The sequence below is a fragment of the Cherax quadricarinatus genome, chromosome 16 (genome assembly GCF_038502225.1).
Source record: "Cherax quadricarinatus isolate ZL_2023a chromosome 16, ASM3850222v1, whole genome shotgun sequence".
Lineage (NCBI taxonomy): Eukaryota > Metazoa > Arthropoda > Malacostraca > Decapoda > Parastacidae > Cherax > Cherax quadricarinatus.
In genome coordinates, this window is record NC_091307.1 from 15,690,501 (window position 1) to 15,717,485 (window position 26,985).

At 38.0% G+C, this 26,985-nt stretch overlaps 1 protein-coding gene across 4 annotated transcripts; it reads right to left on the bottom strand.

The window, feature by feature from the left end:
* Positions 1-33: 33 nt before the first annotated feature.
* On the bottom strand, positions 34-26,623 carry Reg-2 (Rhythmically expressed gene 2). 4 transcript variants are annotated; one of them, XM_053777014.2, is made up of 4 exons: positions 26,514-26,623; positions 18,788-18,845; positions 5,039-5,128; positions 34-657 (listed from the first exon to the last, which is right to left on the bottom strand). In XM_053777014.2, exons 2-4 carry the CDS (start codon positions 18,829-18,831, stop codon positions 36-38), a joined length of 756 nt encoding a protein of 251 aa, XP_053632989.1. In that variant the 5' UTR covers positions 18,832-18,845; positions 26,514-26,623; the 3' UTR covers positions 34-35. The 4 variants fall into 4 exon arrangements, with proteins under 4 accessions (XP_053632989.1, XP_053632988.1, XP_069941526.1 ...); XM_053777013.2 differs by lacking the exon at positions 26,514-26,623 and adding an exon at positions 26,214-26,330; XM_070085425.1 differs by lacking the exon at positions 26,514-26,623 and adding an exon at positions 25,809-26,107.
* Between the last annotated feature and the right edge of the window lie 362 nt (positions 26,624-26,985).

Genomic DNA, 26,985 nt, shown 5'->3' on the forward strand with positions numbered 1-26,985 from the left:
ATAATAAAATAACCGCAAGAAAATTAAGAAATATACTATATTTCTTTACAAGTGTTTAGAGGTTTGGTAGAAAGTTCTATTACAGGTAACAATTCTCTTAAACAAGTAAACATAGAGGCTTCATCTGGTGTGACACCAAATTCCTCACATAGTTGCTGATAATCACTAGACACCAAATAACTTTGCCACCCACAAGCCCTTGCTCCTAGATAGTCTCGATACAGGTCATCTCCTATGTGAAGAGCTTCAGTTGGACTGACATTGCCTGCATGAGTCAAAGCTTGCTGGAAGATTTTAGGATCTGGCTTAGCAGCTTTGGCACTATATGAATTAATAACAAAGTCAAAATAATGCCTAACACCTAACTGAAGAAGGATGCCATCCAGGCGTTCATCAAAATTGGATATAGTTCCAATTTTTATTGCTTTGTTGTTAATCTTTTCTAATAGAGGTATAGACCCATCAAGAAGCTCATATGCATGAGAACTTGAGAAATGCTTGATGAGGTGGTTGCCAACAGCATTTAGTGTGCTTTCCTCAGCATGACACTCAGCTCTCCTAAATGTTTCAGTTACAATTGAAAGCCACCAATTTTGCCAGCCAATACTTTCAGCTCCAAAATTAGGTGTTTCCTCTTCAAGTTTCTTGTAGCATAATCTGAAATAAGAGAGAATTCTCATGCACAAATATGCTCTTATTAAGGATCATATATATCTTTTAATTAAATAATGTATTCCTTTAATACTATAGAGTACATATGAATTACCCTGCAAGTAAAATCATTATACACTCCAACTTTATGCAAGAATTTTATTTATGCAGGCCTCTGCCGAATTAAGAGACTGGATGTCAAATTATTTCCCAACACATGATGATGTGCACTAGTCTGCACTCTGATGAATCTATAAAAATTCTACTCATTAACCCTATCAGGGTTTCGGCCGTACTAGTACGGCTTACGCACCAGGGTTTTTGACGTACTAGTACGCCTAAATTCCAGCGCCCTCAAATCTAATGAGAGAAAGCTGGTAGGCCTACATATGAAAGAATGGGTCTATGTGGTCAGTGTGCGTGATATAAAAATAAATCCTGCAGCACAGTGCATAATAAGAAAAAAAAACTTTGACCGTGTTTTTGGATTAAAACAGCGACTTTACACTGTATTTTCGTATGGTATTTATTGTTGTATTCTAGTTTTCCTGGTCTCATTTTATAGAATGGAAGACATATTACAGAAATAGAGATGATTTTGACTGGTTTTACAAAGAAAAGTACCTTGAAATTGAGCTCAAAGTAGCAGAAATGTTCGATTTTTACCAAAGTTCAAAAGTAAACAAATTGTGCTATGCGTCCAATACACATCAACTGGTGAGTGTAATATTCTTTCGCAAGTGCGCCAATGTTATTTATACCATTTTTTACACTAATGCAGTAGTCTGCATAACAGTAAATCTTCTATTTTTTGTGAGAATAAAAATTCAAAGTGGAAAGCAAAAGAATGTAAGAGGGGCCTTGAGATGTGACTAATGAACAGAGGAAATGTCATTTTAGTGCCAGGAATGTCTTTCTTGTTTATTCTGGACCCTATTTGGAAATTGGCATCTTTTGAAATTTGTGTGAAATTGGCAAAATTGCTAAATTCTGACAACTGTACTGGATAGTTGAAATTGGTAAATGGGTGGTTTCTTGCATTCATTCAATAGAAAAAATGGAGTTCTAGCAAAATATTCATGTTTTTTGTCGAATAGTACAGTGGAATTGGCCGAAAATGGGGCTCAAAGTGGGCAAAATCGCCGATGCGTAAACATTGCCGAGACCACTAACTTCGCAGGGGCATAATTTCGTAAGTTTTCCATCAAATTTCATACTTTTGGTGTCATTATAAACGGGAAAAGATTCTCTATCTTTTCATAAGGATTTTTTTTTTTTAAATTTGGCCGACCCTGAAAACGAGTCTTGGAGAGGGCCTGTCGACCCTCAAAGGGTTAATATGAAGCCAAGGATTCTGTTAGCTTTATAAGAACATAAGAACATAAGAAAGGAGGAACACTGCAGCAGGCCTGCTGGCCCATACTAGGCAGGTCCTTTACAATTCATCCCACTAACAAAACATTTGCCCAACCCAATTTTCAATGCCACCCAAGAAATAAGCTCTGATGTGAAAGTCCCACTCAAATCCAACCCCTCCCACTCATGTACTTATCCAACCTAGATTTGAAACTACCCAAAGTCCCAGCCTCAATAACCCAACTATGTAGACTGTTCCACTCATCAACTACCCTATTTCCAAACCAATACTTTCCTATGTCCTTTCTAAATCTAAACTTATCTAATTTAAATCCATTACTGCGGGTTCTCTCTTGGAGAGACATCCTCAAGACCCTATTAATATCCCCTTTATCAATACCTATCTTCCACTTATACACTTCGATCAGGTCTCCCCTCATTCTTCGTCTAACAAGTGAATGTAACTTAAGAGTCTTCAATCTTTCTTCATAAGGAAGATTTCTAATGCTATGTATTAATTTAGTCATCCTACGCTGAATGTTTTCTAATGAATTTATGTCCATTTTGTAATACGGAGACCAGAACTGAGCTGCATAATCTAGGTGAGGCCTTACTAATGATGTATAAAGCTGCAGTATGACCTCTGGACTTCTGTTGCTTACACTTCTTGATATAAATCCCAGTAATCTATTTGCCTTATTACGTACGCTTAGGCATTGCTGTCTTGGTTTAAGGTTGCTGCTCACCATAACCCCCAAGTCCTTTTCGCAATCTGTATGGCTAAGTTCTACATCATTTAACTTATAAGTACTAGGGTTATGGGCACTCCCAAGCTTCAGAACCTTGCATTTATCTACATTGAACTGCATCTGCCACTTTTCTGACCAAGAATAGAGTTTGTTTAAATCCTCCTGAAGTTCCATAACATCTACGTTTGAATCAATTATCCTACCTATCTTTGTGTCATTATTGCAAACACTTATGCAGTGTGATCTTGGTTTCAGATTACTGCTAACCAGAACTCCTAAATCTTTTTTGCAATCAGTAATATTAAGATCAACATTATTTAGTTTATATGTGTCATGGTTATTTTCCTGTCCAACATTTAAAACTTTGCATTTGTGTATAATAAACTGCATCTGCCACTTCTCCGACCACTGCATCAGTCTATTTAAATCATCCTGGAGTGCTCTAATGTCCTCATTAGAATAAATTGGACGGCCTATTTTGGTGTCATCAGCAAATTTCCTTATGTCGCAATTTATTCCCTCATTTATGTTATGTAAATTGTGAACAACAAGGTGCCCAACACTGACCACTGTGGAACACCGCTTGTGATGTGCCCCCATTCTTATTTCTCTCCATTTATGCAAACTCTCTGCTGCCTATTTGTCAATCATGCCTTTACCCAGGAAAAAACTTCTCCTCCTATTCTGTGTGCCTTAAGTTTCCTCAATAGCCTATGATGTGGAACTCTATCGAAAGCCTTACTGAAGTCCATATACACATTATCATTCAATATAAATTGGGATCCACTCCTATGAACTTTCTCACACCAACACATACTATTTTGAGATATGCTCTGCTGTCTGGTTGAGGAACTGCTTAACTCATTTGTTGTCTGGTTGAAGAATGGCTCAGTACTGAGCAGTTCCTCAACCAGACAACAAAAAAGCATGTCTCAAAATGGTATGTATTGAAGATTGAGACACTTATGCAGCATATGGGAATCTTTATTCAGGAAACGTTTCGCCACACAGTGGCTTCATCAGTCCAATACAAAGAGGAAGGCGTAAGGAGAGGAGGAGTATGAGGTAATCAGTCCCTCAGCCTGGAGTCGATGTTTTCAGTCCATCAATCTACAAGATTCTACAAGATTGATGGACTGAACACATCGACTCCAGGCTGAGGGACTGATTACCTCATACTCCTCCTCTCCTTACGCCTTCCTCTTTGTATTGGACTGATGAAGCCACTGTGTGGCGAAACATTTCCTGAATAAAGATTCCCATATGCTGCATAAGTGTCTCAATCTTCAACTTGTCGGTTTTTCAAACCATTCATCACAATGGTATGTGTTGGTGTGGGAAAGTTCAGTGTCTATAACAGTGCATGCACTATTATAAAGCAAATGAACACATTCCTGTGGAAGAGTTGAGGATTGCTGATACACTCTTTTAGGAAAGGAATTTATATTCAGGTAGACAGAGATGAAAAGAGATAAGGGTGAATTGTATACGCTAGTGAAACTTGGAGTGGGTTCAGGTCATACAAGATAGAGGATAAGTACTTCCAAAACATCTGTATAAACATACTGAGGTATATGGACACTACAATGAAGAATGAAGAGGGAGAATTCATGGGTCTTCAATTGCTGCTACATACCTTACAAACTGGTCAGGTATGTAGCAGCATCAGTAACATCAAATGCCCAAGAGAATGACCATATGATAAAGTAAGCTTTGTATACTTCAGTGAAGGAGAGCCATTCTGGGTGAAAATGTGCCAACCAATTCCAATTCCAGAAATAATATATCTTTAAGACCCTTCATCTTGGTAAGAGTACATGTATTGTGTATTTTGAAGACAATGCAATGCAGGAAGAAATTGTGTATAACAGGCAGAAGAAGGTGACTGGGTCTCATGGATGAGAAGATATGAAGGGAGGAGGTACAACAGTGGAAGTATGGCCCTGGTTAAAATTAGTTTTAGACCCTCATGCAAAATGGACAGGTGAGAAGTTCTTGGGTAAGTTCTCGGGCAGGGTTTGACAACCACTTTTTTAAAAGATGTCTCTCTTTTCCCTGAGCACTGGTCAAATATACCCCACACCATTACAGAAAGGTGACCAAGCTTCTAGAGAACTGTATTATGACAAAGAGTGTGTGTTTAAATTCTGGTGCTAATCATTGGTGGGAAAAACTAAATACAAAATTAATAGGGCAAAGCCAAAAGAAGTTCATGTTATAGGACTACCTAAATGTAACACAATTCTCCCCTAAATAAATAATTACTTATCCATAAAACATACCCAAATGCATGTTTTAGTTTCTGAGGATCTGGTTTCAAACCATATAGTTGACCAATGGCAGCATACTGATCCTCAGGAGGCTTTCGAAACCTGAAATGAATAAGAAAAATATTTTAAGAGATAAGAAATGCATATTATAGTATGTATATTTTTATCAAAAAAATAAGTAGAATATTTAAATAGGGTACATTATACTGTTATTTTCAATTTTTTTTTTTTTTCAACAAGTCGGCCGTCTCGCACCGAGGCAGGGTGACCCAAAAAAGAAAGAAAATCCCGAAAAAGAAAATACTTTCATCATCATTCAACATTTTCACCACACTCGCACATTATCACTGTTTTTGCAGAGGTGCTCAGAATACAACAGTTTAGAAGCATACACATATAAAGATACACAACATATCCCTCCAAACTGCCAATATCCCAAACCCCTCCTTTAAAGTGCAGGCACTGTACTTCCCATTTCCAGGACTCAAGTCCGACTATATGAAAATAACCGGTTTCCCTGAATCCCTTCACTAAATATTACCCTGCTCACACTCCAACAGATCGTCAGGTCCCAAGTACCATTCGTCTCCATTCACTCCTATCTAACACGCTCACGCACGCTTGCTGGAAGTCCAAGCCCCTTGCCCACAAAACCTCCTTTACCCCCTCTCTCCAACCCTTTCGAGGACGACCCCTACTCCGCCTTCCTTCCCCTATAGATTTATATGCTTTCCATGTCATTCTACTTTGATCCATTCTCTCTAAATGACCAAACCACCTCAACAACCCCTCTTCTGCCCTCTAATACTTTTATTAACTCCACACCTTTTCCTAATTTCCACACTCCGAATTTTCTGCATAATATTTACACCACACATTGCCCTTAAACAGGACATCTCCACTGCCTCCAACTGTCTCCTCGCTGCTGCATTTACCACCCAAGCTTCACACCCATATAAGTGTGTTGGTACTACTATACTTTCATACATTCCCTTCTTTGCCTCCATAGATAACGTTGTTTGACTCCACATGTACCTCAACGCACCACTCACCTTTTTTCCCTCATCAATTCTATGATTAACCTCATCCTTCATAAATCCATCCGCCGACACGTCAACTCCCAAGTATCTGAAAACATTCACTTCTTCCATGCTCCTCCTCCCCAATTTGATATCCAATTTTTCTTTATCTAAATCATTTGACACCCTCATCACCTTACTCTTTTCTATGTTCACTTTCAACTTTCTACCTTTACACACATTCCCAAACTCATCCACTAACCTTTGCAATTTTTCTTTAGAATCTCTCACAAGCACAGTATCATCAGCAAAAAGTAACTGTGTCAATTCCCATTTTGAATTTGATTCCCCAAAATTTAATCCCACCCCTCTCCCGAACACCCTAGCATTTACTTCCTTTACAACCCCATCCATAAATATATTAAACAACCATGGTGACATTACACATCCCTGTCTAAGACCTACTTTTACCGGGAAGTAGTCTCCCTCTCTTCTACACACCCTAACCTGAGCCTCACTATCCTCATAAAAACTCTTTACAGCATTTAATAACTTACCACCTATTCCATATACTTGCAACATCTGCCACATTGCTCCTCTATCCACTCTATCATATGCCTTTTCTAAATCCATAAATGCAATAAAAACTTCCCTACCTTTATCTAAATACTGTTTACATATATGCTTCAATGTAAACACTTGATCTACACATCCCCTACCCACTCTGAAACCTCCTTGCTTTATTTATCTATATATATATATCTATATATATATATATATATATATATATATATATATATATATATATATATATATATATATATATATATATATATATATATATATATATAATAGTGAGGCTCAAGTTAGAGTATGTAGGAAAGAAGGAAATTTTTTCCCAGTAAAAGTAGGCCTTAGACAAGGATGTGTGATGTCACCGTGGTTGTTTAATATATTTATAGATGGGGTTGTAAGAGAAGTAAATGCGAGGGTCTTGGCAAGAGGCGTGGAGTTAAAAGATAAAGAATCACACACAAAGTGGGAGTTGTCACAGCTGCTCTTTGCTGATGACACTGTGCTCTTGGGAGATTCTGAACAGAAGTTGCAGAGATTGGTGGATGAATTTGGTAGGGTGTGCAAAAGAAGAAAATTAAAGGTGAATACAGGAAAGAGTAAGGTTATGAGGATAACAAAAAGATTAGGTGATGAAAGATTGAATATCAGATTGGAGGGAGAGAGTATGGAGGAGGTGAACGTATTCAGATATTTGGGAGTGGACGTGTCAGCGGATGGGTCTATGAAAGATGAGGTGAATCATAGAATTGATGAGGGAAAAAGAGTGAGTGGTGCACTTAGGAGTCTGTGGAGACAAAGAACTTTGTCCTTGGAGGCAAAGAGGGGAATGTATGAGAGTATAGTTTTACCAACGCTCTTATATGGGTGTGAAGCGTGGGTGATGAATGTTGCAGCGAGGAGAAGGCTGGAGGCAGTGGAGATGTCATGTCTGAGGGCAATGTGTGGTGTGAATATAATGCAGAGAATTCGTAGTTTGGAAGTTAGGAGGAGGTGCGGGATTACCAAAACTGTTGTCCAGAGGGCTGAGGAAGGGTTGTTGAGGTGGTTCGGACATGTAGAGAGAATGGAGCGAAACAGAATGACTTCAAGAGTGTATCAGTCTGTAGTGGTAGGAAGGCGGGGTAGGGGTCGGCCTAGGAAGGGTTGGAGGGAGGGGGTAAAGGAGGTTTTGTGTGCGAGGGGCTTGGACTTCCAGCAGGCATGCGTGAGCGTGTTTGATAGGAGTGAATGGAGACAAATGGTTTTTAATACTTGACGTGCTGTTGGAGTGTGAGCAAAGTAACATTTATGAAGGGATTCAGGGAAACCGGCAGGCCGGACTTGAGTCCTGGAGATGGGAAGTACAGTGCCTGCACTCTGAAGGAGGGGTGTTAATGTTGCAGTTTAAAAACTGTAGTGTAAAGCACCCTTCTGGCAAGACAGTGATGGAGTGAATGATGGTGAAAGTTTTTCTTTTTCGGGCCACCCTGCCTTGGTGGGAATCGGCCGGTGTGATAATAAAAAAAAAAAAAAATAATATTTATTTTCAACTAATTTAAAAAAAAATCTGATTGAACAGCACCTATAAAACTGCTTTACTGTAATATTCAACTCAGCAGCCACTAGTGATGTACCCAAAATGAATGATATTGAAAATTAACCCTTAAACTGTCCAAACGTAGATCTACGTCTTTTACATTTGAAAATATGTAAAAAAAAAACTTATTTTTTTTTTTTTACATTTGAAAGTGTTTAAAAAAAAGTTGATCTACGTTTTCTTTTTATATCTGAAAGAATGTAAAAAAAAAAAGTTGATCTACTTTTGAAGTGCTACGCATGTGAATGCAGATCTATGTTTGGACAGTTTAACCCTTAAACTGTCCAAACATAGATCTACGTTCATGTGCTGTATAGCCCTTGTGGTTTAGAGCTTCTTTTTTATTATAATAATAATAATCTACGTTCACATCCGTAGCACTCCAAAAGTAGATCTACTTTTTTTACATGCTTTCAAATGTAAAAAAAAAAAAAAAAAAAAAACTGTACATCTTTTTTTTTACATGCTTTCAAATGTAAAAAAAAATCTACTTTTTTTACATACTTTCAAATGTAAAAAAAAAAACCTTGATCTGCGTTTGGACAGGTTAACGGTTAAGGGTTAAAGAGGCTAATAAGTATACAGATACTGTACAATTAAAACACACATGAACTCAATGCAAATAGCAGTGCTTGTACAATAACAAAAAGCTAGTTATGTGATAGTATAAACAAATTAGGATAGAAAGTCAATATGTGGATTCAGTAAGATAACTAAAGATAACTCAAAAATTGAGTTGTTTCAACACACCAGTGGCATGAATTACTGCTAAAATAAGAAATAATATGCAAGGTATACTGTACATTCCTTTATCAGTGTACGTTATTTTCCACTTAAATAAAAATTGGAAAATAGCATACATTCCCTGTAACTAACTGATATTCTACATTTTGAATACAACATTTTGAATTCTAGTCTATCATGACATTAAATAAGTACATATCTTGCAAAAACAGTCTAAAATATCATGCAGAACATATTATAATAAACTATTTCATTAAATATTAGCAACAGTTAGCTAAACATAGGACAAGAATTAAATCATGTACAAAATCAGTGTAAACAAGAGCATTCACAATGTCATTACCAAATTCCATTGCAGTATAATGTTCCTTTATTCACTGATTAGTTAAGACTATATGCATGCAATAATTTTCTGAGTAAAGAGTTTTATTTTTTCATTTAAATTTTACTTTCTATTCACCATACCATTGTCTTCTCAGCATCATGTATTTTATCCTCATGACAGACATTTTGTAGTTATGCTGAACATGCTAAATCCTAATTCTCACTACTGTATGTACAAGATACTTGCCATTTCTCTGCTGTGTGTTTCAAATTATGTACATGTGATTGCTTAATAAATACAGTATAAGAAAATACTGCCTAGGTAGTAGGTTGGTAGACAGCAGCCACCCAGGGAGGTATTACCATCCTGCGAAGTGAGTGTAAAACAAAAGCCTGTAATTATTTTACATGATGGTAAGATTGCTGGTGTTTTTTTTCTGTCTTGTAAACATGCAAGATTTCAGATACATCTTCCTACTTTTGCTTACACTTAGGTCACACTACACATGCATGTACAAGCATATATACACACACCCTTCTGGGCTTTCTTCTATTTTTTACTAGTTCTTGTTCTTCTTTATTTCCGATTTTCTCCACGGGGAAGTGGAACAGAAGTCTTCCTTCTTAAGTCATGCATGTCATAAGAGGTGACTAAAATGTTGGGGGCAAGAGGCTAGTAACCCCTTCTCCTGCATACATTACTAAAATTAAAAAGAGAATCTTTTTTTCAATTTTGTTCCAAATGCCCACCAGCTTGATGACAGCCAAAGTGGAATACGGCCATCTTGTACACTTGGGAACAATGCCACTGAACTGGAATGTTTCGAGTTATTCTTTGACGAACCCCTGATGGAAAGTATTGTCATGGAAAGCAACACATACTACGAGTACACCATGGCAAACACAATACTTTCACCAAAATCACGTCTACACCAGTGGAAGGAGGCAACTGTGCCACAATAATGCTTATGCCACATGTGTATAAGCACAAAGTGAAATCATACTGGTCAACAGACCGCCTGATTGCAACCCCAGGTTTCAGTGATATAATGCCAGTGAATCGATTTGTGCTAATGTTACGTATGCTTCGCTTCTCAGACAAAAACCAGGGCTGACAGAAATGACAGGTTATGTATAAGATTAGGCATGTGTTTGTGTATCTGAAAGAGAAATTCAATATGTATTTTTATCCCTTCAGGAAGCTTGTAATTGACGAGTCTTTGATTCTGTTCAAAGGAAGACTCTCTTTCAAGCAGTACATACAAAGCAAGAGGAAACGCTTTGGTATAAAGTTGTTTGTGCTTTGTGATTGTTACAGTGGTGTACACTGGAAGTTATACATTGCAAAATACCAGGAAGTTATTGGGCATCTCTGGTGATGTGGTTAGAACAATGATAGAACCATACCTTGGTAAGGGGCATACATTATATACTGATAACTGGTACACAAGCTCCTCACTCAGTGATTTTTTGCGAGTGAACATGACAGATGTGTGTGGCACAGTGAGTGTAAATCGGAAACATATGCCCAGGTTTGACGCTGGCACTCGTAGAGGTGAGGTGCAGGCGTTTGCTGCCAATGACATCATGGCATTTCGGTGGCATGACAAACGAGATGTCACACTGTTGTCATCAGTTCACCCTAATGAAATGGCAGACACTGGCAGGCAGCATAGAGAGAGCAATGAGCCTATTCTAAAACCTGCAGCTGTGATTGATTACACCCTCAAAATGCATTCAGTGGACAAATGTGACATGCAGATTGGGTTTGCTGATTGTGTTCGCAAGAGTTATAAGTGGTACATAAAACTCTTTTTCCATCTTCTGGACATTTCCATGCTCAATGCTTATAATATGTATAAGATGAGGACCAGAAACAAACCACAATACGGCGAATTCTGTTTGTCTGTCATCAGACAAATAGTATTCAAGTACAAAGGAAGAACACCTGCAATAGACCGCCCACCAAATTATCAACTACCTTCTCGTCTGAAGCATGGTGATCACTTCCTGGTAAAACTGCCTGCTACTGCTTTCAAGAAAAAGGCTCAGAAGAGGTGTTACGTCTGTGCACATACAAGCGCCCATAACAAAGCAGAGACACTCATTTTGTGTGTGAGGAGTGTAAAACACCACTGTGCATGACACCATGTTTCAAAGACTTCCACAGGCTGCAGAACTTCTAGAAACATTCCCTGTGACTGTATATGTGTATATAAAATATAGAAAAATAGTAATAAACAACATTTCATATCGTTTGTTTGTGTAAATATTTTTTATAAACAAAATAATGACAACAGTGTTTACACCCTTATTGTGTAGTATTGAAAAAGAAAAAACTTACAAAATACTGATCATATTGGTCTCACAGGCCATAAAAGTTACTTGGAAAAAGAAAAATTAAAAAATAATAGAAATTAGTACATAAGAAAGTAAATAAAAGAATACTGGGAGACGGCAGTCGGCGATGTTGCCACATTGTCCCCCTTTTTCATCAACTTCACGCCTATAATATTTAAAAAAAAAAAAAAACTATTTTTTCATAAGAAAAAATAATTTTTTTTTTTTGAAATTTGGCTGACTCTGAGAGCGAGTCTCTGAGAGAACCTGCCAACCCTCACAGGGTTAAGTGAACAATAGAGCTAGGCCTAAAAAAGGCTTATACAGTACACACTCATTACTTACCTTAAAATATTTTTGTCCTTAGCTTATAAAGAGTGGTGAATGAATTTATTGTACGAAGTCTGAATAAATAAAGATTGGGTATAATTGAAAGCTGCTGCATTAGCAAAATGCTGGAAAGTGGGACCTGCTTGTATATTACTTAGAACTATCATGTAAATCAAGTGTTTGGTAACCTGATGAGGGAAAACACCATCTTTAAACACTTAAATTTAGTGAAAACAGAGATTCATTGGTACTCAACCATAGTAAGTACAGTACACCTAATTTACACTCATCTTATCACACTCTTACTGGTAATTATGCATTTTTCCACTCACCAGCATATGCATAATGCTTATGAATATTGTCACAACTGTACTTCACCAAAAAAAAAAAAAAAAAAAAAAAAGCAGACCCCCTTGGCATTATCTCAAACAACGTGGCTCACTGGGGCAACAGTTTGCTGTTAGAGGCTTAACCCTTTCAAGGTTCCCAGGCCCTCTCTGAGACTTGTTCTCAGGGTCCCCAAATTTAAAAAAAAAAAATTATTTTTTTCTTACGAAAAGATAGAGAATCATTTCCCAATCATAATGACACCAAAAGTATGAAATTTGATGGAAAACTTATGGAATTATGCTCTTGCAAAGTTAGCGGTCTCGACGATGTTTACGCATCGGCGATTTTCCCCACTTTGAGCCCTATTTTCGGCCAATTCCAGTGTACTAGTCGACAAACATCGTAACTATTTCGCTAGAACTCCATTTTTTCTATCGAATGAATACAAGAAACCATCCATTTACCGATTTCAACTATCCAATAAAGTGGTCAGAATTTAGCAATTTTGCCAATTTCACACAAATCTCAAAAGATGCCAATTTCTTAATAGGGTCCAGAATAAACAATAAAGCCATTCCTGGTACTAAAATAACAAGTTCTCTGTTCGTTAGTCACATCCCCAGGCCCCTCTTATATTTCTTTGGCTTTCCACTTTGAATTTTTATTCTTACAAAAAATAGAAGATTTATGCAAACTACTGCATTAGTGTAAAAATGGTATAAATAATATCAGCGCACTTGTGAAAGAATATTAGACTCACCAGTTGACGTGTATTGGATGCTTGGCATGATTTGTTTACTTTTGAACTTTGGTAAAAATTGAACATTTCTGCTACTTTGAGCTCAATTTCAAGGTACAGTGGACCCCCGGTTAACGATATTTTTTCACTCCAGAAGTATGTTCAGGTGCCAGTACTGACCGAATTTGTTCCCATAAGAAATATTGTGAAGTAGATTAGTCCATTTCAGACCCCCAAACATACACGTACAAACGCACTTACATAAATACACTTACATAATTGGTCGCATTCGGAGGTAATCGTTATGCGGGGGTCCACTGTACTTTTCATTGTAAAACCAGTCAAAATCATCTCAATTTCTGTAATATGTCTTCCATTCTATAAAATGAGACCAGGAAAACTAGAATACAATAATAAATACCATACGAAAATACAGTGCAAAGTCGCTGTTTTAATCCAAAAACAGTCATTTTTTTTTTTCTCATTATGCACTGTGTGCTGCAGGATTTTTTTTATACTGTCCACACTGACCACAAATACCCATTCTTTCATATGAAGATCTACCACACAGACACTGTGTAATCCCTATCATATCAACTGTGTAATCCCTCCATATCAACTGCACCAGTGTTTAACGGGAAGACAACATGGCAGAAAACCTGATCAACTAAATCTCCAAGGAAATGACAGGTCTGTAGGACTTTTTTCTTCAGTGCCAAACGAGGGAAAGATTTGAGCCTTTAAACATGGCTGACCGGCATCCAAACAGCAGCTACTGCCAGACGTACAACTAGAGAAGTGAAATTCTCATCTTTGCTGACGTTCATCTGTTGACAGTAGCATCATATCTGTACCACTATCATATCACCTGTACCAGTGCTAATGAGAGGGAAACACAGGAGACCTCGTCAAATCAACAGTACAAAACTCCAAGGTATAGGACGGTTATCCCTCAGTGCCAGTCGTGGGAAAGAAGTGAATAGTTAAATAGTCAAGGTTAATGTTTTAGTAGCTGACCTATATTCAGCTGACCAGTGTACAGTGAGAGAATCATAGCAGAAAAAGCCAAATATATCTATAAACTCAAGGAAAGTCAGGTGGCGTTACTCCCCTCAGTGTTTTAAAAATGGCCGAGTCAGCAGACCAGGTCAGGAGACAACAACACGACACAACCCCCGATAAATGGAATTGAGGGGGATTTGGAAGGATAAAACCATTGATTAAACCTTTCTGGTCTACCAGAATGGAAAGGAGTTAGAAGTTAATTGGTGAAGCCAGACTGTGAAGTGAGGTGGGTAGGGGAGTGTGTAATAAGGGGTTAACTGTAAGGGTTTTGTGAAGTTAAGGGAAAAGTGAGCAGTGAAGAGGGTTTTGAAGAGGTTAACTGTAAGGGTTTTGTGAAGTTAAGGGAAAAGTGAGCAGTGAAGAGGGTTTTGAAGAGGAAATTTTACTAGTAATTCAGTGTGATTGCTAAAGCAGATACTAAGTGTACTAGGGACTGGAAAAGAGAAATAAATATTATTGTATATGAGTAAAAGAGCGAAGAGTGAAAATGGCAGGCATTAGGGGGGTACAGGCTGCCATAATTATATTTATATTTCTTCTTCAATTCCATGAAGAAAGAAATCAGTCATGGGGGTTGGAAAAGGTGAATGGAGTAACAGCGCCCTGGACAGTAAAAGCCCAACAGTTGCCATCCTACCAGAAAAGTAAATATCACTATCGCCGCAAGGTATGGCAACACCGCATACCCAAACAAAAACAGTGGCACACAGCTCTTATTGTAGCGCTCTTAAGTGGTGATATCCAAATTAATCCAGGACCTCAAACTATTGTGCAGAGGCAAAACAGACAGATAAATGACGGTGATAATGACGGTCTAGTAGCTAGGGATGATAACCTTAACTCCATATGTAATGCATACATAGGTCAATGTGAGACAATACAGCCATTATTATCTCAAACACTACCAAACAGGTGCATACACTGTACTAAAGTACGCATGAAAAACAGAAAAGGCACCTTATGTAAAATGTGTAAGGGGTGGGTGCATGATGGATGTATGTACAATTATAGCAACGGTGCCAGAATTCATTTTGTGTGTAACAAATGCACTTTGGCACAGTTACCCTTTAGCAGTGATGACATTGATTTACCTAATTTTAATACAAATGACCCATTGCCATATATTGATGATTATGATTGTTTTATGAAAACAGGCCTTCACTTTATTCATGTCAATGCAAGATCACTTCTTCCTAAATTGGCAGAGATTAGGATTCTAGCTAACAAAATTAGGGCGGCAGTTATAACCATCTCTGAATCTTGGTTGGATGATACGGTGACTGACGACGAGGTCAAAATAGAAGGTTACAATATAAAACGCTTAGATAAGAACAGAAAGGGTGGTGGAGTATGTGCCTACATTAGAAATGACTTAGCTTACAACCCAAGACCTGATTTAAATAACAATAAACTGGAGATTCTATGGTTTGAAGTGCTGCTTCCCAAGACCAAACCCATCTTAGTAGGAACTAGTTACCGCCCTCCTACCCAGGACCAGTTCTTAGAAGACTTTTCCAGAGTCTTGTCCGGAGTTGAAAACAATTGCGAGACAATAATACTGGGCGACTTCAATATCTGTTTTCAGCAGCAAAATAACGGGCTATGCAAAAGGTATAAGCAAATTCTAGGATTAAATAGCTACACCCAACTAATTAATACACCAACCCGGATCACACAGTTCTCAGCCACCCTAATTGACCACATACTTTGTAACCGCGCTGAGAACATTAGTCAGTCAGGCGTCATTACCACAGGTCTTAGTGATCATTTCATCATTTACTGCACCAGGAAAATCACTAGGGATAGGATAGGCCTACACAGGACAATAAAAATGAGGTCAACTAGAAACTACAGTAAAGAAACACTGGTAAATAGGCTACACAATTGTGACTGGACAGAGATAACAAGTTGCACGGACGTAAACGATGCCTGGGAAAAATTCAAAACAATGTTCACTACCATTCTTAATAATATTGCACCAGTTAAAGAGGTTAGGATTACACGAAGAACTGAACCCTGGATGACTACTGAGATATTAGATAATATGAAATTCAGAGACCAGCTGCTAAAAAGATATAAAGCAAACAGACAGGATATTGCAGCACTAAATGAATTCCAAAGGGTGAGGAACAGAGTACAGAGGCTTATAAAAGGAGCAAAGGCAAAGCACTATTGCTCAAAAATTGAAGAGTATAAGCATAACCCCAGAAAGCTCTGGCAACAACTAAAACAGTTGGGGTATAGCCATAAGCCAGTAGATAGGTCTAACATAGTACTCACTATCGATAATGAGGTATGCCACGAAACATCTAAGGTGGCAAATTGCTTTAATTCCTACTACACATCTGTTGCATCAACACTAGTAAGTAAACTACCAGCTGCATCAAATACCTTTAACACAGACTCTGATAAGTTTCAAACATACTATACCAATAAAGGGGTAACCCCAAACAGTTGTCAACTAGTAAGTGTATCTCATGACTTCATTCAAAAAGAACTAAGCAGGTTAAACCCAACTAAGAGCACAGGCCCTGATAACATCCCGTCTAAGTTCCTAAAAGATGGTGCTTCTGAACTGTCAATCCCTATTGCTCACATAATAAATCTATCAATCACCACTAATACCGTACCGGAGGGGTTCAAGGAGGCCAGAGTTACTCCTATCTTCAAGAAAAATAATAGGTCTGATGTAAGCAACTATAGACCTGTTAGTATACTCAGTATAATATCTAAAATTCTGGAGAGGGCAGTGTATTCTCAAGTAGTTAAGTACCTTAATGACAACAGCATTCTCCATAGCTATCAATCGGGCTTTAGAAGATCCTACTCAACCGATACCTCCCTTATTAATCTGATGGATTACCTGAGAACTGAAATGTCAAAAGGGAACCTCATAGGTATGGTAACCTTAGACCTGCAAAAGGCCTTCGATACTGTCAACCACAATATATTATGTAAGAAACTTCAAGCTATCGGTATAGGTTCTGTAGACTGGTTTAAGTCCTACCTTAGCAACAGGAGACAAATAGTCAAAATCAACAAAACGGAATCAGAACCCCTGCCGATAACATGTGGAGTTCCCCAAGGTAGTATTCTGGGTCCCTTATTATTCTTATGTTATGTCAATGATATGCCTATCAGTGTCAAGTGCAAACTCCTACTGTATGCAGATGACAGTGCTCTGTTAGTGTCAGGTAAAGACCCACAAGATATTGCTAATGTTTTAACACTGGAACTGGAGTCCTGCAGCAAATGGTTAGTAGACAACAAACTATCATTACACCTAGGGAAAACTGAAGCCATTCTCTTTGGAATGAAACATAAACTGAGAAGGGTAAATAATTTTAATGTTCAGTGTAATGGGGAGTCCATCACTTTGGTTTCATCAGTAAAATATCTGGGAATCCCCTTTGACCCATGCATGTCAGGAGAATTGATAGGGAACAGTGTAGTAAAGAAAGCGAATGCCAGACTGAAGTTCCTGTATAGACAAGCACAGTGTCTACCTACTGAGACTCGCAGGACCCTATGTCTAGCCCTTATACAATGCCATATGGATTACGCTTGCTCTTCATGGTACTCTGCCTTGACAAAAAAACTGAAAGATAGACTGCAAATCACCCAGAACAAAATCGTAAGATTCATCCTGGGGCTGGGACCAAGAGAACATGTAGGCCAGGATGAATTACAGCAGTTGGATATGCTGAATGTTGAAGACAGAGTAAAACAACTGAAGCTAAATCATGTTTATAAAATTGCTCACGAACAGTGTCCAGAATATCTTGCTGTCAATTTTGTCAAGGTTGGGAACCAAAGCAATCATAGTACTAGGGGGAGAGAGCACAACTTTGTAGTACCCACAGTCAGTGGCCAGGCGTCAAACACCTTTTATTGTACAGCAATAAAGGAATGGAACAGACTACCCGCACATGTCAAAGCCAGTCATAGCATGAACCAGTTCAAGAAGAGTGCCAAAAGGTGTCTGATGAATGAAGCTACAGAAAGGGAGGGGAATGATTTTCTATTTTTTAGCTAACATACGTGTAAATTTTACCTTATCCCTAATAATGACCCTCGTATTGTAGATAGTCTTAATGACCCTCGTGTAGTAGATAGTCTTTTTAGTATGATAATAAGATGTTATCTTCATTGTAGAATAATAAGAAAATATTATAACCTTTATATTATAATAATAAGGTAAAAGGACCCCAATGGAAATAAGTCACTCTGTCTGACTTTTTTGGGTTATCCTAGGTTCTCTACACATATGCTGCTATGTATGATAATTCTATGTAACTGTATTTGTGTATACCTGAATAAATTTACTTACTTACTTACCAGCTTTCTCTCACTAGATTTGAGAGCGCTAGAATTTAGGCGTACTAGTACGTCAAAAACCCTGGGGCGTAAGCCGTACTAGTACAGCCGAAACCCTGAAAGGGTTAAGGGAAAGACACCCTGAAGCTACATTTGGGTCCAGAGCTCTGGTATCATTATTTAAACATTACTGACTAAAATTCATAAACTGCATGCTGAGCTGTAAAAGTATCAGACCACCTCCAAACTAGATGACATCCTTTTCCAAGTTTGAAGATGAATTTTCCGATCTTCTGAAGCAAAAGATTCTGAATGTGTGGTGCTCGACTGTAAAACATTTAACAGGATCAAGAGAATACTGTACTGTACACTGTCAGTGTGAGAAGCTTTGAGATACTCACTTGAGGATGGTGTTGGTCACATCAAGAGTAATGAGGCGTAACATCAGCAACAATTACCCTGAAACATTATGTGTGCCAGTTCATACAACAATTTGTGACACTTACAATTTACCACACTGACACACAGTATCAAAATCATTAGAGAAAAAATCATCCTATATGGCATTATAGTAATCTCTCTCTTATTCAGAATAATTCATGCTCAAGTGTCTGAATTATAAAAAAATAGTAAATACTGTAAAAAACACATTTGGAACACTTACTTTATTAAAAAATATGAAAACTGTACTTAAAAATATAAAAAAAAGATCTCTTAATTATACAAATCAGAAATTTATTTTATATGCAGAAATATGTCAAGAATGAAGGAATGCCCACTTCAAAAAATACTTCTTCGAGGCTGAGGAACTGATCATCTCATTTTTACCTCTGCACTGCTTTTGTTATCTCCAGTACTTCAGTCACCTCTGGATTTGACTAAAGAAGCCTGTTGAGCAGGCAATTCATTTCAACAATAAAGATGTAAAGTAAAAGGACACAAGTGCAACTAATGTGGCATTTTATGTGGCAACATTTCGCTCTCCAGGAGCTTTGTCAAGCCGTTACAAACAGTACATGGACATAGAGGGTATATATAGGCTTAGAGTGAGGTGCAATACTAGTGGTAGTAGTAGTAGTAGTAATACAATATGTTAGAACAATTAACTTGCACATGAGTAAAGGATACAAAAGCTATTACAGTGGACCCCCGGTTCACGATGCCATCGGTATCCAATAAATCTGGTATTTGATACATTTTAACGCAAAAATTTTGCCTCGGTTCCCGTTAAAAAACCCGGTATACGCGATTCGTCCGAGACATGTCCATGTGTGGCCTGAACTGCCCCGTGTGTGCCAGTGTTTACAAGCCAGCCAGTGCGCTCGCATCTAAGGATACATTCGGTACATTCCATATTATCACAGTGTTTTTGGTGCTTGTTTCTGCAAAATAAGTCACCACGGGCCCCAAGAAAGCTTCTAGTGCCAACCCTTCGAGGAAAAGGGTGCTAATGACTATTGAAATGAAGAAAGAGATAATTGCAAAGTATGAAAGTGGAGTGTGTGTGTCGGAGCTGGCCAGGTTGTATACAAAACCCCAATCAACCATCTCTACTATAGTGACCAGGAAAATGGCAATCAAGAAAGCTGTTATTGCAAAAGGTGCAACTGTGATTACGAAACAGCGACCACAAGTGTTAGAAGATGTTGAGAGACTGTTATTGGTGTGGATAAATGAAAAACAGATAGCAGGAGATAGCATCTCTCAAGCGATCATATGTGAAAAGGCTAGGAAGTTGCATGACGATTTAATTAGAAAAATGCCTGCAACTAGTGGTGATGTGAGTGAATTTAAGGACAGCAAAGGTTGGTTTCAGAGATTTAAGAATCGTAGTGGCATACATAGTGTGATTAGGCATGGTGAGGCTGCCAGTTCGGACCAAAAAGCAGCTGAAAAATATGTGAAGGAATTCAAGAGTACATAGACAGTGAAGACTTGAAACCTGAACAAGTGTTTAATTACATTCCTGAGTAATGTAGGTCCTGCCAAGCAGGACCTACTCAGGAAAAGGACTTGCTACCTCAAGTCCTAATGGAAGGGGATTCCCCTTCTAAACAATAAGTTCGACACTCTCCCCTCCTCCCATCCCATCAATTATCACCAGATCTTCATTAAAGGTAAGTGTCATGTATTCTATTGTTAGTAGAGTACTACAAACTGTGCATGTCTTCTTCAGTTTGTGTGCATTAAACTTAATATTTCATGTGGTAAAAAAAATTTTTTCATACTTTTGGGCGTCTTGTACGGATTAATTTGATTTCCACTATTTCTTATGGGGAAAATTTATTCGCTTTTCGATAATTTTGGTTTACGATGAGCTCGCAGGAACGGATTAATATTGCAAACCGGGGGTCCACTGTACCTGGGAAACATAAAAATTGGTTAGACAAATATTTCTATTGGAGGCTGGATAGAGAAGGCCTGTTTCAATGTTCATTCTCTGTAATGTGCTTGTGTAGTATTAACAGGAGAGACTATGTGACTACTACCACTAGTATTGCACCTCACTCTAAGCCTATATATACCCTCTATGTCCATGTACTATTTGTAACGGCTTGACAAAGCTCCTGGAGAGCGAAACATTGCCACAATAAAATGTCACATAGTTGCACTTGTGTCCTTTAGCTTCACATATTGTCGGTAATTCTACCAACTTTATTACAACAATAAAGATACCAAGCTGCTGCACATGCGTCTTACTCATCCACTTGTTGGTACTGTAGATTATTATTATAATAATACAGGAGGACCTCCACACTCACGAGGGCTAGGGGATCAAGAACGTCACGAATCTTGAAAATTCGCGAATGTTTGGTGCACAAATATGATGTAGGGAAATATAATAATACTGTACTGTATTGTTCGTGAATGTTTTGATGCGCAAATATATTGCAGGGAAATATAATAATAGCATTTATTTAGCCAAACAATACTGCTTCCTTAACCTACTGAACCATGAACAATTATAAAACACATGAAAACATCATAAAATATTGTATATACTGTACATGTTATTGTTTAATAACAAATAATGAACAAAAAATGCTCACCACTCGTAAGGTTAGGCAGACGAACTCTGACAACTAGTGATGATGATGACAATGACGATGATGATGGTGATGATAGTTAGCCATTCAGTTACTGATGACATTTGAAAGGAGGTGATTATATGGAGTGTAACTGCATGGCATGATGAGTCTAGTGTGTGGACTCTAACTCTTCATGGCCAGCGTCACTGCCGACATCGCTAGAGTCAGAGTTATCAACGGAGTCAGATTCTGTCTGCCATGGATTCAGTTTAATATCTTTATTATGCACCCCATACCCATCCTGTGGGCAGTAGTCAAAATGATTACAGAGGTACATAATGGGGTTCAGGGACTGGACCCCAAAGTTATGATAGCTGAACTAGTTACAAAGGTAATGAACTCCAGGTAGATCTGGTCACAATCCATGGGCTGAGGTTCAGGTGAAGCAGAAGAGGTAGGGGCAGGGGGTAGTGGCAGGCTTCCTCGTGTAGAACATTGTGAGGGGCAACTGAAACCGTTTCCTCTTCATATCTACAAACAGAGTTTGGTAGGGAATTATGCTCCTCTCAATGTCGCTCATCACCTTCAAAGCCCTCAAAATCAATGGATCTATGTCGTCAAAAAATTGTTTGAGCTGTGCTGTCATTCTCATCATTTGCCCTAGTTTTTCAAGGGTGAGGGGTTGAGGTTGACTGGCCTCAGCAACATCCTCCTCTCCTTCATCCTCACTCTCTGTCTGCACAATCTCCAACAATTACACTGTTTCTTGCTTGTGACACTTGCTTGGCTGAAGAAGGAGCAGAAGATGCTAGTGCTGCCCTTATCTTCGCCTCATTTTTCTTGATAGAGCGCACCGTACATTCATTTACACTAAATAACTTTCCAATGGCAGAATTGCTTAAATAACCTGCCTTACACTTGTCTAGCAATTTCACCTTCTCCTCCAGATTCATGACTTTCTTTGAGCACTTAGGGGTTGGCTCATCAATAGCGATTGCTGCTTGCTTGGGGGTCATACTTGCATCACCACACAAACACACGTGTACGGTAGAACGCGAACGGTAACTGGACACGACCGACATGAACAGTAACTGGACAATGACTGAGTGGCAGACTGGCGGGCTGCCGGTTGAGGTGAGGGGTAAGATGGCTGGGCATTCGCAAATGTTTGAAGCTCGCGAAAGTGGAACCGCGAAAGTAGAGGGCTATCTGTAGTAAGAAGACCAGCAGTGAACCACATAATTTAAGTGAGGCCTTACTAACGATCTTTTTCCAAACAACTGTACTTGCCATTATTTGCACAAGAGGCTCATTGAATAATGAATACATGTTCTAGACTTGTATTACCATTACCAATAAAATTACTGGTAGATTATAAATTTTGATAACAAATACAGTGGACCCTCGACCAACGATGGCATCGATTAACGATAAATCCGACTAGCGATACATTTTAACGCAAAATTTTGCCTCGACTAGCGCTAAAAAACTCGACCAATACTATTCGTTCCGTCTGAGACGCGTCCACTTCTGGCCAGTGTTTACAAGCCAGCCAGCCACCGCGGTCGCTTCCAAGCATACAATCTGAACATTTTATATTATCACAGCCTTTTTAGTGATTGTACCTGCAAAATAAGTCACCATGGGCCCCAAGAAAGCTTCTAGTGCCAATCCTACAGCAAAAAGGGTGAGAATTACTATGGATATGAAGAAAGAGATCATTGCTAAGCATGAAAGTGGAGTGCGTGTCTCCGAGCTGGCCAGGTTGTACACAAAACCCCAATCAACCATCGCTACTATTGTTGCCAAGAAAACGGCAATCAAGGAAGCTGTTCTTGCCAAAGGTGCAACTATGTTTTCGAAACTGAGATTGCAAGTGATAGAAGATGTTGAGAGACTGTTATTGGTGTGGATAAACGAAAAACAGATAGCAGGAGATAGCATCTCTCAAGCGATCATACGTGAAAAGGCTAGGAAGTTGCATGACGATTTAATTAAAAAAATGCCAGCAACTAGTGGTGATGTGAGTGAATTTAAGGCCAGCAAAGGTTGGTTTGAGAGATTTAAAGGGAAGGAAAGTAACCCCAGAAAAGGACTTGCCACCTCAAGTCCTAATGGAAGGGGATTCCCCTTCTAAACATTAATTAAGACCATCAACACTCTCCCCTCCTCCCATCCCATCAATCATCACCAGATCTTCAATAAAGGTAAGTGTCGCGTAACTGTGCATGTCTTCTTCAGTTTGTGTGTATTAAAATTAATATTTCATGTGGTAAAAACAATTTTTTTTTCATACTTTGGGGTGTCCTACACGGATTAATTTGATTTCCATTATTTCTTATGGGGAAAATTAACTTGACTAACGATAATTTTGACTAACGATGAGCTCTAAGGAACGGATTAATAGCGTTAGTCGAGGGTCCACTGTACCTGTACAAGTATTTACTAGTTTTTATATATATGTAGAGATATCCTAGATTAAGTCATCAATCATATATATTTTGATTTTACAGTATGCAAAAATACTGTACAAAAGAAATTATGTGTATTATATATGTTCAAATTATATGCTTTTACTGTATATGTAGATCAGATACATGACATTAGGATCCCATGGAAATAAATCCTTTCAAGGAATTACTATAAGGATATCCCAAGATATTGACTATATGCAATTAATTAGGATATTAGGATTAAAATACAAAATATAAATCACAGTGTTTACAGGCATTATATCTTCGCACAATGCAGAACAAATAAACAGTTAAAGTAAGCAATACCCTGGGTTTAATTACAGTTAGATACCAACACTGAGTCTGTCAGTGATCTGAAGATTAAATGTGGTTGCATGATTGTGAAATAATAATAATGATTATTTTAAAAATATTCAGGCTATTGCTCATCATTACATTATTCATGGAGAAGCACTAAACCTGTAGGAATCATTCAACCCTTGAGAAATGAGTATTCAAATTTGATCTAATTCAAATTCAAATTCAAATTCAAAGTTTATTCTCTATAAAGATTACAATGTTGAGTTTACAGAATTTGGTTGTTGTGTGGTTTACATGTAGTTAAATAATGATTACAGAGTGTACCACTAGAATGCCTAGCATGGCTAGGCATTTCGGGCAGACTTAATTTAATTCATTATTTTAAAATATTACAAATTATGAGGTAAGTTGGTATTATGGCTAAGTGACTAAATACTAGTTTGTGAGTTTAGCAATGTGAATGCTTTTGTTTTGGCACAGTACATAGTTTCAGTATTGGAGTATCATAGGATTCATTATTTTAAGATTGAGATTAATATTTCATATTTCTGTTTATGGTCAAATGGGTGAGTGAGTGTAAGTGTGAACCACCAGGTGGTATTCGTGTAGTTAGTTGATGGGGTTTATCAGAGAGATAAGATGTTTTCTAATGGTAGTTTTGAAGGTGATGAATGTGTCTGCAGTTCTAGAGTTCTCAGGTAGGGTGTTCCAGATTTTAGGACCTTTGACATACATTGAATTTTTGTAATGGTTTAGTCGGACATGGGGAATGTCTGTAGAGATGTTTGTGTCTGGTGTTATGCCTGTGGGTTCTGTCACAACTATCAAGAAAGCATTTTAGGTCAAGGTTGATATTGGAGTTTAAGGTCCTGTAGATGTAGATTGCACAGTAGTAAGTGTGGATGTACTGAACAGGGAGTAAGTTTAGATCTATGAAGAGTGGGGGGGGGGTGTTGCCAGGGATGGGATTTAGTGATTATTCTTACAGCAGCTTTTTGTTGGGTTATTATTGGCTTTAGGTGTGTTGCTGCAGTTGATCCCCAAGCACAAATAGCATAGGTGAGGTATGGATAAATAAGTGAGTGGTATAGTGTGAGAAGGGCATTTTGTGGCACGTAGTATCGTATCTTGGAGAGGATCCCAACTGATTTGGATACTTTTTTGGTTATGTGATGGATATGGGTGCTGAAATTCAGGTTGTTGTCAAGGTATAGGCCTAGGAATTTGCCCTCATTATGTCTGGGGAAGGTAGGGAAGGTAGTTTAGTTTCCTTAACTTTAGAGTTCTTTGAAGCATCTCTTTTGATGGGTAATGTTTATGCATCATTAAATTTCTTGACTATTAACATTTAGTATTAAGAACATCTGCATTCCTAAATTATTATTATTATTACAGTCAATTCAAGGACCCCAATGGAAATAAGTCACTTCAATTTTTGGGGGTTTTATCCTTTGTAATCTTCACATATGCTGCTATGTATGAAAATTTATGTAACTATTTGTGTATATGTACCTGAATAAATTAACTTACTTAAGCGTTAAACCTGAAAGGTCATACATCTGCATCTACATTCCAAAATCATTACATTTGTGAGAGCACTAAACCCGTAGGAGTCATACAATGTGGAGGAAATAGGTGGCAATGAGGATCGATTTAAAGATGGGGATGATGGGTTCACTTTCCTGGATCAAGAGCGTCTCCCCGGCCAGCATCTCAGCAGTGTTGGATGGCAGCCGTGTACTAGTGCCATATATATCACTGCCACCACAGATTGCTCAGCGAAGGTTCATTGACCTTGTTGCAGATAAATCTAAAAATATACTGTATAAAACTGTGATTTATCTACTTTTTTATCCAGGGGAAGCGCTAAACCCACATTGATGATATATACATAGCACCTGGGAGTATGGGAGGCATTCAGGTTCAGTCCTAAGGAAAGGAAGTCTAATTCCTTGGATCAAGTCTCACACCGGCATCAAGGCACCTCTCATGAAGGGAAATATAAATGTGAGAGTAACACCTACCTGCAGAAGAGAGCTCAAGTCTTAATGTCTCTCTCAGGAGTCTTGTTTACCTGACTCACCAACACAAATTTGGTCAAAACAAAAATAAAATTTGCATTCCGTTATCACTGCAAATTTATCTTGAAAAACTATAACAATGGTTAAGAACATTATTATTATTCATATTACTATTATTACATTTATAGGTAAAGCGCTAAACCCTTCGGGGAATAGTCACCCTGATGTTTTGGGTTATTTAGGTAATTCACACGGTACTATGGAAAGTAATTGTAATTTATCAAAAGAATAGCGCAATTATACCTAAATAAACTTTCATGTTTGCTTGCTTCATACAGCGCCAGGGAAATGGGAGACAGATTCAGTCCAAGGTAAGACAGGGTAGCTCAAGAGCCCTTCAAGGGCATCAAGGCTCCTCCAGTAAAAGGCTGACAATAAACAAGTCACTTTTCTAAAGTATTACGTAGACGACATTGTGATATAACCCTTTATATATATATATATATATATATATATATATATATATATATATATATATATATATATATATATATATATATATATATATATATATATATATATATATATATACATATATATATACATAATACCTTTGTACATAAGTATCAGTTTGTACCTCAGCGGTAAGAGCCTGGGCTCACACCTAGGAGAACATCAGTTACCCTCTACAAGGTGGGACGTATATTATTATTATAATCAAAAGAAGCGCTAAAGCACAAGGGCTCGATGGGACGTACATAAGTCTCCTCATACC

Excerpts from the sequence above, each read along its gene's own strand:
- Reg-2 (XM_053777015.2), bottom strand. The coding sequence starts at position 11,416 with ATGGTGTCATGCACAGTGGTGTTTTACACTCCTCACACACAAAATGAG. Across the intron at positions 5,129-11,246 it reads ACCATGCTTCAGACGAGAAG|GTTTCGAAAGCCTCCTGAGG; the intron begins GTAGTTGATAAT and ends TATTCATTTCAG. Across the intron at positions 658-5,038 it reads AAACTAAAACATGCATTTGG|ATTATGCTACAAGAAACTTG; the intron begins GTATGTTTTATG and ends CTCTTATTTCAG.